The sequence below is a fragment of the Girardinichthys multiradiatus genome, chromosome 13 (assembly GCF_021462225.1).
Source record: "Girardinichthys multiradiatus isolate DD_20200921_A chromosome 13, DD_fGirMul_XY1, whole genome shotgun sequence".
In the NCBI taxonomy this organism is placed as follows: Eukaryota; Metazoa; Chordata; class Actinopteri; order Cyprinodontiformes; family Goodeidae; genus Girardinichthys; species Girardinichthys multiradiatus.
This window is the reverse complement of record NC_061806.1, coordinates 8,795,324-8,814,645: the sequence shown is the minus strand read 5'-3', so window position 1 is coordinate 8,814,645 and position 19,322 is coordinate 8,795,324. Positions and strand designations below refer to the sequence as shown.

Genomic DNA, 19,322 nt, shown 5'->3' with positions numbered 1-19,322 from the left:
AAAGTACCAAAAACTGGTACTGTTGAGTACCGGTATCGATTTCCAGGTACAGAGTATTGGTGCCATATTGGTTCAAATGTGAAAGGTACCCATCCCTATCGAGCAACAAAAAACAAACAAAAACTTGAATCTGACTAAAGCTGATGAATTGGCAATTTTCAACTTAGTTGCATGGAAATAAAGTTTATAAATGTCCTAAACAAAACATCTTACAGACATTATAAAACATCTTCTTTTTCTCAAACAGCACCATCACCAAATATGTAATTGGCACGTATCTGATTAAATGCACACTAATGCACATCCATCCATTATAGCGGTAACAATAACTGCTTCAGTTCAAAACTTTGAAAGTCAGCCCTAGGAACAAACTCAAATATGAATATTTTTATATTCATATTTATATCTTGGGTAGTGTGGGTTACTTTGACAGGTCAGGTCAGTCTGTCTCATTTTTTATTCTCTGCTAAGAAAACATAATTTGGCAGCAGGCAGCCTGATCCAGACAGGTAATATTTGTAAAAGAATGCTAGTAGGCACATTTCCCTAAAGTACAGTTTCATATGATGTTCCTCAAAGTTATTTATATTCCTTTCATGTATAGGTGTACTTAGAAATCGTCTCTTGCATGAATTTGGCAATTTCCAGCTTAATGCACAACATTTTTTTTACATGTAATTAAAGCCAAATGCTATTTGGTTGGCAATGTAGTCTTTGCAAGGTCTTTATAAATAAGATGGCAGTGCAATTGTTGTTGCTCTTGTTTGGCAGGACTAAAAGCTTCAAACTCAATCTTAAACCTCAAGCTTATTATTTGGTAAACTAGGCCCTCATAAGTAGTTGATTAAGTCAATCCATTACATATCTTATTACACCTGATTAGCCACTTGATAACTTTTACCACTGTGGATTTGAAAATTTATTCTTAACATTCATGTGTTCTGTCATTAAGTAAGGCACATTTTAAAACAATCGGAAGAATCTACTTACCCCCTTTGAAAAAGATCCACATTATGAAACTTGTGCAGTTCTACAGAAAACTCCAGCGTTCCCTGTACTTCAGACATGATACAGTCCCACTCATCACCTGAGAAAAGAAGAAAATGCTTAGTGAAAATGACACATCAGACAAACAGTATGCACAGCTAAAGTAAAGGTGATTGATGGCACTTCTAAAATTAGTTCGCTTCATTACGTTTTCTGTCATCTGAGGTGGTATGACTCAGACCATCCATCGCAGAGTACGAGGAGAACTATGTGAGCCCAAGATAGACACCTTGCTCTTAATATAGCACTGATTATTACTTCTGGGATAAGATTTAATTATTTCTGACAAAAAGAACAAATGTGTGCAGTGGCAGCCTCCCTGTGCTGTGTTCATAATGTAAGATGCAGTGTGCTTATTTAAGATAAGCATCAAAGAATGTCATCCCTTTGAAGTGTGGTAATTATGTAATTTTCTTTGTACAAACGAGTGAATGAATGAAATAATTACTTATTTCTAGATACGGAATGGTTGATATATATACATCTGACTGAAATAATAATTTCTTCAGAAAAATAATTCAGTGTAAAGCAGTTGTGTACCTGCATGCCTTAAGTATGTAATACAGTAAACCAAATGCTTACCAGCCACAAAGTTTCTGGAGTAACATCTATTGGATTGATAACACAAAACGTTTTGGGTTTTTTGGCCAGCTCTATGTTTTCAAATGCCAAAACAAAGCTTTCAAAGACAACAATGCAAGACGTAATGTGGAATATGGAAGGGACTTGGTTTTGAATTGCTGCATCAAGCAAAAAGAAACTTGAACAGGGCTCAATGAAGTTTCCAAACTACCAAGGAATCCTGGAGTTGAAGTTACTGCCCAGTGTCAAAAAGGTCAGTCATAGTTCATGAGTCCTCCCACAGCATAATTACCCAGATCATAACTGAAAGCACATAACAACAGCTGAGAAAAAACATTGCACTATTTGTAACTTTCCCCCAGTAGCCCAGATCTTAATCCTACCAAACATCTATGGAACATCTGAAAATGCTGCGTGGCAATCCCACCATTCAAACCTGACAACTTGAGCAGTTTTCTTTAGAAGAGTGGCCAAAAGTAACTATTTGCAATTCCAGACGTCTCATGGAGAAGTACAGAGATCACTTGTTTGTGCTGCCATAAAACAGTAAATTAAGGGTGCCATCTTGTTGCTCATTTTGTATTCTGATAAGTCAAATTAATGATGAAAACCAAAATTTAAAGTAGGTTACATATGGAGAAATAATAAGTGTTGAAGTATAATAAATCTAATATGCTTACTGATTATTGAGTTGTGTTATTGCATAATCACAACAGAGTTAGGGGTGATGGAAAAGTACTAAGAGGAGGCTTATCAAACCGGTTTAGACCAGATTGCCTGAGCAGTTAAAGGGGGGGGGGGGGGGGGGGGGGGTGTGCAGCAGTATAGAAAAACATGTCTATTGTTGGAAAATATTCATGCTATGCTATAGGATCTGTATCTGTATTGCTATGCTCAAGTATGTTTAATAATATGTGAAATAAAATGTATTGTGTAACTTAGGCCTGCAAACCGGCTTCTTTGTGTGTGTTTGACTTGGATATCATTTGCTCAGTAACAAGAAGATATTTTTGGATGTGTCTCTGTAAGAGTTCTGCCCTACGACAAGAAGATATTTGTAGAAAAACAGGAAGTGCTGAAAAGTCATGTCAGAAGTGCCAGACAGCTCTGAAACTCGATTAAAATGTATGTTTCTTCTTTGTAATGTATTTTTGTCATGTACACGCCTTGATTTGGAATAAAAACTACTGTTCTGGGGGAAGTAATCAGAAGTTTCAGAAGTATTTCGGATGAGTTTCTCCCTGTACAGGCATTTAAAGACTGCGCAGCCTCCGTGTTCTTTTATTACTTTGTTTTATTAGTAACAGTATAGGATGTCTTAGCTTTACCAAACAGACGAACACGCAGGAGTTCCTGGGATCAACTCCAACATTTGGTGACCCCGACGTGATTTGGGAAAAGCGAGGACTTTCGGCTAAATCAGAACTTCACCAAAAGACTCCGACACCGGGGTACCCCCGCACTTCTTACGAGGTAAGCAGAAACCTGTTTAAACGAACTCTGCACTTTTGGCATTGTCGATAGGCGTAAATTCTTGGTGTCAGATGTCTGAGTAAGTGAAATGTTCTGCTAAATTTAACACGTGTAAAGTAATGCATTATGGTACTGTAAAGGGGTTAGAGTCCCTGTGAAATAAGGGTTTGAGGCCCGTAGTTGGAAGATACTAAAAATTCTGTTTCCTGAGTTTGGCAACTCCACATGTTTTCTGACGAGAATTCATGATTTTGCTGGGTTGAAGTCCCTTAGTGTGGAAAACTATAAAATAAAAGAAGATTAGAGTCCTTCTGTGTAAAGTAAAAGAAGGTTAGAGTCCTTCTGTGTAAAGTAAAAGAAGGTTTGAGTCCTTAAAATACGGTTAAAGTCCCTAGGTTGTGCATTGTATTCTGGAGTCAGAAAGCTAAGACCAGGCAAAAAACACAAACGTTTGAATGCTGTGTTTTATTTGAGTTCTGTCTCAATAAAACCAGATTACAGATGTGGTAAAACTTTAAAACACATAGTCAAAAGTCCCGTGAAGCTATGAGCAGGCTGGATGAGCCTGTGAGATCAGTAACACTTAGAGTGTGAGTTATAAATAACATTTGTAACAAGACCAGCATGATAACCTATGAGCTGAATAGGATAATTCAGCAAGACTAGTTAGAAACGGGAGCGCATTTAGTGCACTCCAATAATGGATAGAAGTTGCATAAAACATAAACACATAAACAATACATGAGCTGTTCACAGAAGGTATAATCTGTGTAAACAGACGTTATCAGGCGGAGTGTATGAGAGTGTGAAAGGAGAGACGCCCTGCAGACGGCAGAACCCTTCATTGCTGTTGTGTGAATGCAGTTATTCTGTCTGGGCGAACCTTGCAGTGTTAACAAGGACAACTGATAACTGATTGCTGTTTTGATGTATGATTGAGAAGCATTGGAGCTGCTTGGTTTGGGGGAAAATTGAGGTGTCTTGAGACGTGTGTATGTCACTCTAAAAATAGTCCAGATACCAGAGACATAGCATGCTATATTTTCTGGACGGCCTCAATTGACCAGTGAATGAATAAAGTGAAAGGAAGGGTGTGAATGTTTACATGACAAGCAAGTATTAAGGTGTAAAGTCTTTGTGGGGTGTTCATAGTCTGGTGAGGCAGTTTTACGGTCCAGTAAGATGGACAGGGAGTTTCACAGGGAGACAAAGGCCGCAGGATTGGGTGCGGAGGCACCAGTGTGGAAAACATTTAAGGAACAGGTGTATGTGGTGAGGCAGTTGGTACAGCAGACACAGGAAGGAAAACAGGCTGAAAAGTTGATTAAAAAAATGGATCAGAAAATACAGGATGAAGTTGGAAAGGATGGAACTGATGAAAAGAGCAGAAAAAGCGTGGGAACGTGGTTTTGGCTGAATATGAAGAAGGCAAAGAAAGACAAAGAGTTGGCGGAGGAGAAATGCAAAGATAGTGGATGGTTTAACGGCAAATGGAAAGATGTAAAAGATAAGGCCACGAAAGATGAGACATTTTGGTCTCAGATGGTTTTAATATGGCAGGGTGCTAAATATGCAATGTTTAATAATCCTGACACCACTCATACAGAATCACACACTGACATTACAGCAGCCCTGGAAGGAGCCCATGGCATGGGGCATGTAGGGACCACACAAATGATAAAAAATATCGAACACTGGTGGCATCCTTATTTAAAACCAATGGCAGTGCATTGGATAAACTCATGTGAAATTTGCAGACAGTTCAATGCTAAACCTACCCTGAAACCAGCACCAGGGAAATTCCCAGTGGATCCTATTGCAGGGAAATAAATCATCATTGACTATACAGATATGACTGAGAGAGTGAATGGGTTCAGATATATGTTGGTGTGTGTGGATGCTTTCACAAGATGGCCAGAAGCCTGGGCAACAAAAAAGGAAGACAATGAGTCTGTGGTAAAATGTTTAATAAATCATTACATTCCAAGACACGGTTTTCCGGCAAAAATCAGATCAGACAATGGTACACACTTTAAAAATGAGGAGCTAAAATAAGTGGAAATGTTTTTGGGGCTAAAACATTCTTTTGGTACAGTTTATCATCCACAGTCCCAAGGCAAAGTTGAAAGAATGAACCAGACTTTAAAAACAAAATTGGCAAAAATCTGTGCACAGACCAAAATTACTTGGGTCACAGCCTTATCTTTAGCTCTGATGTCCGTAAGGAGCTCTGTAAATCAGAGACATGGTCTGACCCCTCACAAACTGCAGACAGGCAGACCATTTACAGGTCCTCAAACCAGACTACCTTTTCTAAATGAATGTGAACAATCTGTGTCTCATCGTGATTATTACAGATCTCTCCACAGTTTGGTTGCAGCCTTCTCAAAACAGGTTCCAGAGAAACCAACCGAGGGACCCCAGCCAACCACGTCCGACGCTGAGTGGGTCCTGCTGAAGGTGATCAAAAGGAAGTGGTCAGAACCCAGGTGGACCGGTCCATTCCAGGTAACAGAAAGAACCTCACATGCGGTGAGACTCAAGGGTAAAGGTGACACCTGGTACCATTGGAGTCAGTGTACAGCGACAGACGCTCCGCAGAGATCCCTCGCTGAGGTCCAGGAAAACCTGAGAGAGAACACGACAACAGAAGAGCCACCTTCTCACCCTACAGAAGGGGCAGAATAATCCCCTAGGGGTGAGGAGTCATCATACCCATAGGTTAGTCTACACCTTGGGTTCAACAATCTGCAAAAGTATTCATACCCACATAGGGCCAGAATAATCCCCTGGTATGAATCCCACGCTCCAGGTTAGTCCTGGGAGTTGAAGACCAGGACAGCATACAGCAGAAGAGGCGGTAGTGCCCAGTCCGCAGCCATGTGGCTCTTGGAGCGGGGTGACTAGTTGGACGGGCTCTGGATGGACTCCTGATAAAAAGGCAGTACCCGGTAATTTGACAAATATCAACATCCAGCGCGGCACGCTAGGTGGAGCCATTACCAACAGACGTAACCCCCTTATGCTCTCCATGCACATTAACTGCACTCAACCCTCTGTAGAGTATTTTACTCTTGCAGTATGGCAGTCAGGAACAGACACATGGGGACCAATAAAAGTTAATTTTCAAACACCGTCTATGCACCAGGACAAAATAATTACCGTCCCACCGACAGTTAGGCCACAAAATAAACCCCAGGTGATGGAACTTGATTATTCCGCATTGAAACCTATAGAGGTAATCCAAATGGCCACAGGATATGTTGAAGATAACCTTTGGTTTCAGTGGATTCAGGCGCTCATAACTCATGGCACTTATACTTGTTTTAATTTTACTGCTCAAAACCCTAAAATCAATGTAGGACAGATCCCCTTAGATTGGTGCAATAGGACCGCTTCAGGCGGAGGCATTGGACGTTGGGCAAGGTCAGGACTCTACTATTATTGCGGAGACCATAGACTGCTCACTAATATCCCACAAAAGACCGTAGGATTGTGTGCCATGGTTAGGCTACAGGCACCACTGATTCTGATAGGACCTTAAAAGGGGAAATTGTTGAAGTATAATAAATCTAATATGCTTACTGATTATTGAGCTGTGTTATTGCATAATCACAACAGAGTTAGGGGTGATAGAAAAGTACTAAGAGGAGGCTTATCAAACCGGTTTAGACCAGAGTGCCTGAGCAGTTAAAAGGGGGGGGGGTGCAGCAGTATAGAAAAACATGTCTATTGTTGGAAAATATTCATGCTATGCTTATAGGATCTGTATTGCTATGCTCAAGTATGTTTAATAATGTGTGAAATAAAATGTATTGTGTAACGTAGGCCTGCAAACCGGCTTCTTTGTGTGTGTTTGACTTGGATATCATTTGCTCAGTAACAAGAAGATATTTTTGGATGTGTTTCTGTAAGAGTTCTGCCCTACGACAAGAAGATATTTGTAGAAAAACAGGAAGTGCTGAAAAGTCATGTCAGAAGTGCCAGACAGCTCTGAAACTCGATTAAAATGTATGTTTTTTCTTTGTAATGTATTTTTGTCATGTACACGCCTTGATTTGGAATAAAAACTAATGTTCTGGGGAAGTAATCAGAAGTTTCAGAAGTATTTCGGACGAGCTTCTCCCTGTACAGGCATCTAAAGACTGTGCAGCCTCCGTGTTCTTTTATTACTTTGTTTTATTAGTAACAGTATAGGATGTCTTAGCTTTACCAAACAAACGAACACGCAGGAGTTCCTGAGATCAACTGCAACATAAGCGATGCCAAGTAAAATGCTAAAGTAAAGTTTGTAAGGAGCTCTAAAAATTCACCTATGTGGAAACTTAATGTTAGAGTTGTAGATACTGTTGTGGAAAATTCTTTTTAATGCTCTGACCTTCTTTTTACCTCTTACCTATGACCTCTGTCTTTGGTTACTTAGAGGAGATGGGTTCTAAATTCATTATCAGGAGAGTTTATGGTTAACACTCCCTGAAGTGTTGTATCTCAAGGGATGGGGTGCCCTCATAAATAACTGTTACTTCTGACCCAGGGAGGGGTCTAGGGGATATATTTCCAAACTCTTTTATGTTGAGGTAACACCCACATACTGGTATAAATACTGTCTGTAAATTCTGTTCGGGGCTCTGCTTCACTGACTAGCTCAGTGATAGGGTCTTCAAATGCTGTGTGCCTTTGAATAAACTTAGAAAGGCAAAGTCCGGTCTTTCTCTTGTTAATGAGCTGTCTTCTCTCCCACTTTGATTAGAAAATCCACAACAATTTTGGTGTCACCAACAGGATCCGACGTGCCAGAGGAATTCCGCAGGAGGGGATAAGGACGCTTGGCCAGCCTGAAGACTTTAAATTGTCCTCAGTCCACCTCCATTTAACAGAGGGGAGTCCTAGTGCCTGCCTGCGGCTTCTGGCTGATTGGATCCGGACCATAGATCTGCAAATATATCTGGGTGAGAAGTTGCTCTGAATGATATACTATATATTATTTTTATTACACATTGACCATCATCTCCTAACTAATTGATTAGGTTTCGGAGTTGGGAGAGGGAGGACATCGGCTGAGGGTCAGTTTACCCTGTAAGGAATACAGGGAGGTTCTTATTGGTAACAATAGGAAAAAGAAAAACAAAGGGTTTTCCGGGTAGTTTTTGCAATTTCTACACCTTATAAAGGAGAAAGCCAGACGGCAGACATGCCGCTGAATGTGTAAAAAACAAAAATGGGTTCCGGAACCTCAAAGGCATCAGGGGTGCCTCCTTCTCTAGACTCTGTGATTTCTAAAATAATGAAAGAAAAAGGTGGAGATGATTGTGTTAAATGTGCTTTAATTTGGGAAGATAAGTTTGGTTTTCCACAGGGTGGAAGTTTGACTGTAAATCAGTTAAATAAAGTAAAACAGTTGATGGATGGAGATTGGGAGAAAAAGAAACATAAGAAAAAGATTAAAAAACGATTTAGATCAGAGAGAAATATGGGTAAAGTGTTGGAATGAATGGATTACGGAGGCTATGTGTAGGGAAAGAAGGTCCATATTGAAACAGATGGCAGGGGTAATAGATTTGTCTGGGGACGTGGATAACAGATATGACAATGCTGGTCATACTGTTGATCCCACGTTTCCACCTCCATATAGATCTAGTGATGCTTCAACCTTCTGTCCATATGCTCCATCTTTACAGACGGAGTTGTGGGCCCTCCAGATGTTAGACCTAGATCTATACTCCCGTCCTCTAGTTTCCTAGTAGAGATGGGTATTCATGTCCTAAGAACATGGTTTGGATGTGTGGAAATAGATCATATCTGTATCTGCCTGCTGATTGGTCTGGAGTATGTTATTTAGCTTATTTACTACCTACAGTCACTACTTATGATTCAATCACTCCATTATTAGAAAGGAAGACAATGCTCAAATGGCAAAAGAGAGCTAGTATTCTACATTGGAAAGGGATCTTGGGTACAATTATTCCTAGTTATGGTGCTGCTAATGCAGCCCATAGGATTAATGAGTTGTCAGTTGAGTTAGAAAATCTTACTGCTTTAACTGATTAAGGTTTCACTGTTCTGACCAAGGAGCAGCAGGCTATAAGAACTATGAGTTTGAAAAATAGAATGGCTTTGGATTACTAGTTAGCTGAGAGGGGTGGTGTTTGTCATTTAATTGGGGAACAATGTTGCACTTTTATTCCTGATGTGTCTAACAACATGACAAGTATCCATGATAAATTACAGTTGCTGACGACTCATCAGAAAGAAAATATGGGTTCCTCTTGGAATCCTTGGTCCTGGTTCATTACTGGTGGTTGAACATCCTGGTTAATAAAGATTGGAGTAATTATTTTATTTTTATTTTTGATTTTGATGTTTCTTTCATGTTGCATTATGCCAATGGTTAAAGGAATGGTAACGAGACTGATTAATGTTTCCATGCTGAAAGTTGATATGGATGTAGACTTAATTTCTGTTTGTAATGACTATGGTGATTCTGCATTTGAGATAACAGACGGTATGGATGAGGATGGATTTTATATTGCCTAAGATGCTATAAGGATGTAATAACTCTAAACTGTTTGGGGAGCTATCACTGATGTTCGGCATTCTAGTGGTATAAATAGAGATTTGGAGATGTATTCTTTTAAATTGTTGTTATCCTTGTTATTTCAGCCTTTGTTTTGCTAGTAATTTGAGAACATTAGATCTTAGAGAAAAGACCATGGGAATAACACATGTATTTGTTGTATATTCTTTTCTTAGTTTTACTTTGATTATAATCTTGGGTGATGGTTTTGTAGAAATTTCCTTTAGTTATGTGATTGTCTTGTAATCAGAAGATGACCTCTGTGTTTGGTTACTTAGAGGAGATGGGTTCTACATTCATTATCAGGAGAGTTTATGGTTAACAATCCCTGAAGTGTTGTATCTTAAGTGATGAATGGCTTCCACTTTGGTATAATATTGCTAACAGTTGATTGTGGATTATTTTGTACCGAGAAAATTTTGTGTCACCATATCACAGGGCCATGCTAAAATTCACTGACTTCCTGAGAGTGACCAATTGTTTTTACCATTCTTTGAAGAAGCAGTCTGCATGCCTTCGTGTTGACTTTTATACCTGTAACCGTGGAAGTGTTTGGAGCTCTTGATTTAATGATTTGGAGGGCAAATGCTTTTGGCAAATTGTATATTACACATAACTCCCAGCTGTACAGGTACCTTACATCTAAATGTGTTTTCATATTAATATCCCTTGAATTTGCTGATTTGCGCTAGCTGACTGAGAAAAATAAAAAGAAGCATTCAATATGCTTAAGTGAATGAGACCATTGAAAAGTGTAAGAACTTGGTATCATTGCTCACTGTCGAAAACTAATCCTGATGTTTTTTTTGTACTACACACTGTCTACAACTCTTGCATTACACACAACAGAATCTAGAGAAAGTGAACTGAAAGCTAAACTTCCACCAACCAAAAGGGGATGAAACACTGACAGTGTTTACAACAAAGTGTATCAAATAACCTCTCACTGAATACTCAATCATGTGTAATCTATACAAATATGGCAGGATGGGGTTAGTGTTCCTGCAAGAGCTGCGAAAACTGTCAAGGAGAGTCATTAATGTAGAGGAGGCGCCACACAGTCACATGCCAATTAAGAGTACTATAGTCCCTGGAGCAAAATACCTAACATAAAAATATTTCCATTTTTCTTCTGTAAATTCATGTCTGTCCTACTAGATATCGTGAAAATATCTTTGCAACACAGCTACTTTTATGTAATTCTCTGAGTTAACCTAATACAAAATCAACCCAATGCCTTATAATATCATTATGATAGTATCAATTCAATTCAATTCAAAAATACTTTATTAATCCCAAAGGGAAATTAAATGTTGTTATAGCTCATATTATGAAGGTTTCCTCAAAGAGCCGTTGTAGATGCTGATGGCTGTGGGCAGGAAGGATCTTCTGTAGCGCTCCGTCTTACAGCAGATCTGAAGAAGCCCCTGACTGAAGACACTCTGTTGTTGTAGGACAGTCTCATGAAGAGGATGCTCAGGGTTCTCCATAATGTTCTTCATTTTATGAAGAATCTGTCTTTCCACAATGATCTCCAGAGGTTCCAGAGGAGTCCCCAGAACAGAGCCAGCCTTTTTTATCAGCTTGTTGAGCTTTTTTAAGTCCCTGGCTCTGATGCTGCTTCCCCAGCAGATGATGGTAGAAGAGATCACACTTTCCACAACAGACTTATAGAAGGTATGCAGCATCTTGCTGCAAACACCAAAGGACCTAAGCTTCCTCAAGAAGTACAGTCTGCTCTGTCCCTTCTTGTAGATGGCTTCACAGTTGCATCTCCACTCTAGTCTGTTGTCCAGGTGAACACCAAGGTATTTATACTCCTCCACCACCTCCACTTCTTCTCCCATGATAGAAATAGTTTTTGACTTATTCCTGTTTCTCTTAAAATCTACAATCATCTCCTTTGTTTTAGTCACGTTCAAAATGAGATGATTGTTTCCACACCATGCCACAAAGCGGTCCACCACCTTCCTGTACTCAGCTTCTTGTCCATCTCTGATCCACCCCACGACTGCAGAATCATCCGAGTATTTCTGCAGATGACAAGAGTCTGTCTTGTACTGGAAGTCTGAGGTGTACAGAGTGAAAAGGAATGGTGAGAGTACAGTCCCCTGTGGTGCTCCTGTGCTGCTGACTACCTGGTTAGACTCACAACCCTTCAGTCTCACAAAGTGTGGTCTGTTTGTCAGGTAGTCTTTGATTGAGGAGATTGTTGAGGCCTCCACCTGAGTCTTCTGGAGTTTCTGACAAAGCAAATCAGGTTGGATTGTATTAAATGCACTGGAGAAATCAAAGAACATGATCCTCACAGTGCTGCTGGCTTTGTCCAGATGACAGTGGGTTTGTTGAAGCAGGTGTATGATGGCATCTTCAACTCCAACTCCACAGCGATAAGCAAACTGAAGGGGGTCCTGATGGTTTACTGTTTGCTTACTCAGGTGGGCCAACAGGAGTCTCTCTAGGACCTTCATGATGTGAGATGTCAGGGCAACAGGTCTATAGTCATTGAGGACTGATGGGTGAGTTTTCTTTGGTACTGGAACAAGACAAGAGGTCTTCCACAACACCGGAACCTTCTTCTGGGCCAGGCTAAGGTTGAAGAGGTGCTGCAGAATCCCACAGAGCTGCTCTGCACAGGCCTTCAGGACTCTAGGGCTGACATGATCTGGACCTGCAGCCTTATTCCTATTCAGTCTCTCCAGTTGTCTCTTCACCTGACTTCTTGAGACACACAGGTGGAAGGATGAAGCAAAGGAAGCATCAGCATCTTCTGATATGGTTGAAGGCAAACATGTAGAAGCAGAAGGGTCTAGGGCTGAGGTGGAAGATAAAAAATGTGAGGTGTTACTGGACAGCTGTGGGTCCTGTGGGTCAAAGGAAGATGGAATGTCTGTTTGGCTGTGAGCAGGAGAAGAGGATGCGAAGCTGGTTTCTGAACTGAACCTATTGAAGAATGTGTTCAGTTCTTTGGCTCTGTCCAGACCTCCATCGGTCTGATCATCCTTCTGCTTGAAGCCTGTGATCTTCTTCATCCCTGTCCACACATCTCTGATATTGTTTTGCTGGAGCTTGCTCTCCAGCTTCTTCTTGTACACCTCCTTGCTGTCTCTTATCTTGACTTTAAGTTGCTTCTGTATAATCCTCAATAATTCTCTGTCTCCCTCTCTGAAGGCTCTTTTTTTTCTTGTTAAGCAGGTCCTTCAGGTCACTGGTGATCCAAGGTTTGTTATTGGGGAAGCATCTCACGGTTCTGGTGGGGATGATGTTATCCACACAGAAGTTTATATAGTCGGTTACACGCTCAGTCAAGGCATTGATGTCCTCTCCATGTGGCTGGCACAGTGCGTCCCACTCTGTAGCCTCAAAGCAACCTTGCAGAGCTTCTTCAGCTTCCTGTGACCATTTTCTCACAGTCCTCTTTATTACAGGTTGCCTCTGAACAAGGGGCTTATATTTCGAGCAGAGAAAAACAAGATTGTGATCTGATTTGCCTAGAGGAGGTCTTGCTGTAGAGATGTATGAGTCCTTGACATTTGCATAAAACAAATCCAATGTTTTGTTTTCTCTGGTAGAGCAGCCAACAAATTGTTGAAACATTGGAAGTGTAGCAGAAAGTGAAGCATGGTTAAAATCACCAGAAATTGCAACAAAAGCATTGGGGTTTTGTGTCTGTAGCTTAGCAACAACTGAGCTGATGGCATCACATGCAGTGTCAGCAACAGCGGAAGGTGGAACGTAAACTGTTGCCAAAATAACACTGGTGAACTCTCTGGGTAAATAATATGGACGAAAACTTACTGCCAACAGTTCAATATCTGGACTGCAGAGATGACACTTCACAGTAACATGTCCTGGATTACACCATCTGTTGTTCACAAGTACTGCCAGTCCACCTCCTTTACATTTGCCGCTCCTCTTTAAATCTCTGTCTGCTCGTATGGTTAAAAAGCCCGGCAGAGAGACGCTGGAGTCGGGGATATGATCCTGCAGCCATGTCTCAGTAAAACACATGATACTGCATGGCCGGTACTCTGGCTGGGTCCTTTGTAGGGCTTAGAGTTCATCCAAATTGTTTCCCAAAAATCTCACATTGCCCATCAAAATCGACGGAAGAGATGGTTTGAACTTCCTCCTTCTCTCTCTTCTCTTAGCTCCTGCTCTGCATCCATGGCGTCTCCTTTTCAACTCATCAGGGATTTGGGGTTGTAGCTGAAGTATTATTTGAGCTTTTGAGATATTAATCAGCTGCTCCCAGTTGTAAGAAACAACCCCGTTGCCATGGCAATACATCATAACAAATGTCCAAAAACAGAAAGTATTAAGAAAAATCCTCCAAGCTGCACAGCATCCGACACTGGAGTGGACAGTCATCCAAAAAAAATCAACTGTATCCACCACAAGAGGAATAGTTCCCAAAAAGAATAAATCAGAATCAAAAGTAACAGAGCTACTCCAACCTGCTGCCACCTTGAGCGGCGCAATTCTACAATAATCAAGGAAGTGTCTTGATGTCAAAGCACAGAATATAATGCTTGACGCTTGTTATGGCATTTTAGATGAGTGTACTAGTCGGTTATTTCTGACAGTTCAAAACAAAAATCTATATACTTTATATGTCCTAATATTGGCACCATTCTGTCCCGTTTTAGATCCCAACCAAACACATGTTGATATTGTAACTCCATTATCAAAACTGAAAAGATCTTTAAATAGGTCACAGAAATACAGATTGTGCATAATAGTATGTCTGCATGATTTACACAATATAATTGTGATGTTTACAGTCTCAAGTATAGCTAATTATAGACTTAACAATTAGTTGCATTTAAACAAAAGCAATAATTACCCTCATCCCTAACCCTCAAAGTCCTTTTGCACAATCAAGCAACATCTAACTCTCTCAATTACTGTTGCAATTTGACTGTGGTCGATATTCATTTTTGCAAGTAATTCTCAACTCTCACCTTAACCAATTGATAATTCCTCATGACCGTTTATTTACTTAACCTGATACTTAGATTAGAGATGACAAGAAATATGTTGCTGACTGGAATCAGACAAGTTTTTTTTTTTTTTTTTACGTGTCCTGTCCGGCAGAAAGGCGCTCAGAATTGTTGTTGAGTGCCAAGAAAAAGACCAACAGATTTACTTTCACAAGTGGAGCCTTATAGCTAACGCTTTAAAGCTCTGCTCGATATTTATAAAAGAAACTTTATTAGAAACTGCTTTGGGATTATTTCAATTGTTACGGACACGGAGACAGAAATGAAAAGGAAGAAAATAAGAAACACCAAAGAGAGAAAGGTGGAGCAAAAAGGAAAAAGGGAGAGAATGAGAAAAGAATGGAGGGAAAGAAGGATGAAGAGAAGATACAAGATAACACCCTGCTTGCTTCTACACCTGCAGAAACATTCATATTAACAGTTTTTTTACCAAAATGTGCAGGGTACTTATGAATGCAAGATGTATTAAGTGGTATATGCAGCTCAATATAGAACATTTGTGTATCTGTTAACACCTGAAACTAAATAAACACCTGTGGCTCAGAGTGTGAGCGTGCTTGTGTATACAAGGTTTCTCCATAAAAATATGCAACAGTGAGTGTAAGGAGCCACAGACCTGGCCCCTGGACCCGGGACAGATACGGAGGAGATTCGAGCCATAGACATCCAAAGGCCCCCCCAGAGCACAGGAACCCCAGGAGAACCATTGGGACAACCCCAACCCTCCCAGAGAAGAGCAGGGGAGAGTCCCAGGGGAACCACCCAGCAGCAACAATGCAGAAGCCCCAGGGAGCTGCAGCGACGAACCCACAGGCCCCGTCGGCAGACGTATACGCTCGAGCAGATCCAGTCATGGACCCACAGACCCGAGACCCCAGGACATATCACTCCCCAAGCCGAGGCCCAATAGAGTCCAGGGGTCCAGGCCCCAGCAAGCAGCCAGCAGGAGTGAGTCGGCACACACCAAAGCACCCAGCCCCAGACACCGAGAACCACAAGTACACCGGCAGGCAGAGACACCAACCACCAGCAGGTAGTGTGGTGGGGAGGAAATAGGCCCCACATTTGATGGGGAGCCTAAACTGATCCAGGAGAGGGAGCAGTCCAAGACCCAGTCTGACACAAAAAACAGACACACACAGTCACAATCACACATTCCCACCCTCATGCATACACATAAAAACATTCACACCCACACACCCAGCGTAAAGACAAACAACAATGGATGTTGACACTCACTCACACTCCCCATACATATTCTATACTCCCAGGTCCAGATGCCAATGTCCCATAGGGGCAACAAGCCCCCGGACCCAGGAGGTGGTCCCCTTCCCTCCAGGGCTGGAGACAGGCAGACCGCCCCAGCACCTGAACTTGGGCTGGGCTAGCCTGGGCTAGTGCCCGAACCTGAGCGACCCCAACCCCGAACCCCACCCCCCGCCCCGACCCCAGTCCCCAACGACCCCCATCCTAATCCGGAGAGGGGGCCATGTATAAAACAGGGGTCTACATGGTCTAAACTAGCCCGCCAACCAGAGCCACCACAGGATGAAACAGCCCCATCCACCCTATGAATTTTGATCCTAACCCCATGAGCCCCCACCCCCAATGTACCCCAACATGAATTTCCCCCAAGGGCCACCCCCAACCAGGACACAGATATCGAACACATGCCCCCGAACCCAAACGCCATGAATCCCCTACCCACAGCACAAGGGCACACCCCCACAGGTGAGCTCCATTCCCGAAATGCTCCACAAGCTCCACATACAGCCCCGCTCTAAGCACCCCTGCCGCATCGTGCCCACAACACAGAGCACACTGCGATGGCAAGGCAAGGGCCCTGCGCAATGCTAACCCAGCCCCCGCCCACAGGCACAACAGGGCGGACACCACCAGAACGGAACCCCCGACCCCACACCAAGATGGGACGAACTCATCCGGCAAGAAGTCCCTGGCCAGTGGCAAGCACCCGGGAATACACAGAGAGACTGTTGTTTTAGTAGTGCTACCTATGCTAACCATGCTAAAACGAAAAGCTAATACCAGTTTAAAATACTCCAAATCACTTTGTCTTCGTTTTCAAATGGTAACAACTCATTTTACAGCAACAGCCCTAACACAGAGAGGTGAAACATAACATATTCTCCAAAAAACTGTTTAATTGTTTTTATATCTTCTCATAATACAGTTCCTAAACAGAAATGGACCACGTCCTAGAACTTAAAGTTTTACAAAAACAAAAAACAGAGATTGGTAATTGACCACAAAATTCTGATTTGTGTATCTCCATTAAATAACTAATAGTGTGTTGGATGTAGCAACAACTCGAGGAATGAACTGCAAACTGCAACGACTTCCTCTCTTCTAAATTAAAAAGAATGATTAAACTGGTTAAATTGCACACCCTAGGGCATTGGTTGGGTTTTTTCCCTCTCATTTTTTCCATTTGAATAACACCTTCCCTTTTGCTAATAGATTATCATATTTAATACTGTAACTGTGAATGTAAACACTCTAACCTAGCTTGATAAACGGTTTAAGAATCTTGATAAATGTATAGAAATATTGGAAGTTATGTCTCAATGTCAAAGTCTGCATCAAAGAGCACTGCATCATCAAAGCCAAACAGTACAGTACTTAGAAACAGCAAAGTGTTTTATGTTGAAGCTGGCTGCTGCTAGAATTGGCCAGAGACCAAGGCTGTGTCTCGTGCTTTTTCTGAGTCAGCAGGTTGCCTGTGACAGCAGTAATGTCCTGAACCTTTATACGATCATTTATTGAGGGTATGTTTCTTCAGTGTTGATTCAAGATTTAGCTGGAGCCTCCCTGACTGGTTTCCTGATCTACTGTGCCATACTGTAAACTAGCAGCCTGGTTATTTCCAGACTCACCAGCTCAATTAAAGAAGGGTCACAGTTCTGTAGCAGTGGGTTAGCTTGGCAATAAGGAGGAAAATGTACACTGTGTACTTTGTTGAAAATTGAGGCTTACAGTCCTGGGAACAATGGCAAGAATGTGTCTTTCCCCAACCAAACAAAGGTCAAGAGCACAAAGGCGTATATAATTATTGAAGGGGAAGCTGCTTTTGGAAATATATCCGTAAGTTAATCAAATCAAATTTGGGAAGCCAAGCTTAAAGTGCCCACTCTGACAGCCTCAACAGCATATGTCTGTCATTTCAGGAAGATACAGAGTCCTTGCTTTCATGCTGATCATGGATTTCGATTACAGTGATAAAACTCATTAGCTAGAGTTGAACTGTAGTATATGACCTTTAGTTTCTGTATGGTCAAACATGTTTCATATTGGTACTACATTCGCTAACAAAACATAGATTTACACAAGCAGATATATAGAAAATGTATAAATACAATGTGCCACCGGCGCCTTACTGCTGAAATTTGGTTATGACACTTTATACTTTCTTGTTAAAAAAAACACAGCATAAATTATTTTTCTGAAGGTTTTTGAAGTACAATTTATCATTTGTAATTGTGAATATTAATATACAGAGTAACAATATGTAACTGTAACATATTAATAAGATACGCATTAGAGAATCATTCTGAAGCCTTTTATGTAAATTTTAATAAAACTCAAGGCATGGAAACAAATTGCAGAATTATAAATGGCGGACAAGGCGCTTGTGTCTGATTTTGTTTCACATTTTTGCAACAACAGTAAAAAAAACTATGTTAAATGTTAAAGTAAAAGCACTCTAGGTCTGAAAATATCGGAATTGGGAGATATTTACATTTAGATTTTGGAATCAGATGGGAACGTACAGGACGCTTGTTACATTCGTCATGAATAACAATACAGTCATCATAGTTCTGTCACACATCTGAAACCTACTTCAGCAGCACGCTGCCCATTAAAATCCATCTCGACTTAAGCCTGAGCAACCTTTCTACATAAGTCCAAGTTGTTTTAGCTCCAACACATATATGCATAACCTGCAGCACAACTGATGCTTTCCTTCTGCTTTTTGTGCAGTTTTAAAAACTTAATATTTCTGTTTTCTTCTTGCAGCAAATCATTGAACAGTAATCATTACAAAACAGCCATCTGGTGTCTGATAAATATTTAGGGCATGCCACACACACACAAACACACACAAACAAACAAACCACAGACACACTGGAATTCTTGTGGGTCCTGAGGTCACAGCAACTCTAATTCAACCACCTTAGAGAAAATAATTTCTGGCTGCCCTCCACCTCCTCTGGTTGCTCCCATTGGCATCAGCACAGATGGGAACGCTGGCTGACATATCCTTTCTCCACTTGGTGAAAGATGAGGAAGTGACGTGTTTGCAGTGGTTGATCTGGGAACAGGCAGATTTTGCATCCCTTATTGTCATTGCAAAACAAAGAGATATCACTTTCCCTCCACTTGAAACCGTTGCATGTAAACACAGATCAAAGGGCCAGAAATTAATCTGCAGCATTATTTCCTTCATTAATGTCCAACACCCTCTGCAGCACTCCTGAACAGGCATAGGACTGTCACTAAAAATAGCACGGATCGACAGGGGCTACCAGCTCCTCTTTCAAATGAGTTGTTTTTAAAATGTTCTTAATTTAAATTTAATGTAACAACAAGGATATTGAAAGAGGATTTGCTGGAAGCGGATATGC

The 19,322-nt window shown here is 41.2% G+C and overlaps 1 protein-coding gene across 2 annotated transcripts in view; it reads right to left on the bottom strand.

The window, feature by feature from the left end:
* Positions 1 to 19,322, bottom strand: part of fam135b (family with sequence similarity 135 member B) — a 91,229-nt gene that overhangs the window by 68,867 nt on the left and 3,040 nt on the right. Inside the window, exons 2-3 of one of the 2 annotated variants that reach the window (XM_047382758.1) lie at positions 18,871 to 19,009; positions 991 to 1,087 (exon numbers count right to left, since the gene is read on the bottom strand). In XM_047382758.1, the coding sequence (XP_047238714.1) occupies positions 991 to 1,067 (77 nt within the window). In that variant the 5' untranslated portion in view covers positions 1,068 to 1,087; positions 18,871 to 19,009. The remainder of the gene's footprint in view (positions 1 to 990; positions 1,088 to 18,870; positions 19,010 to 19,322) is intronic. The other variant, XM_047382757.1, reaches the window with a different exon arrangement.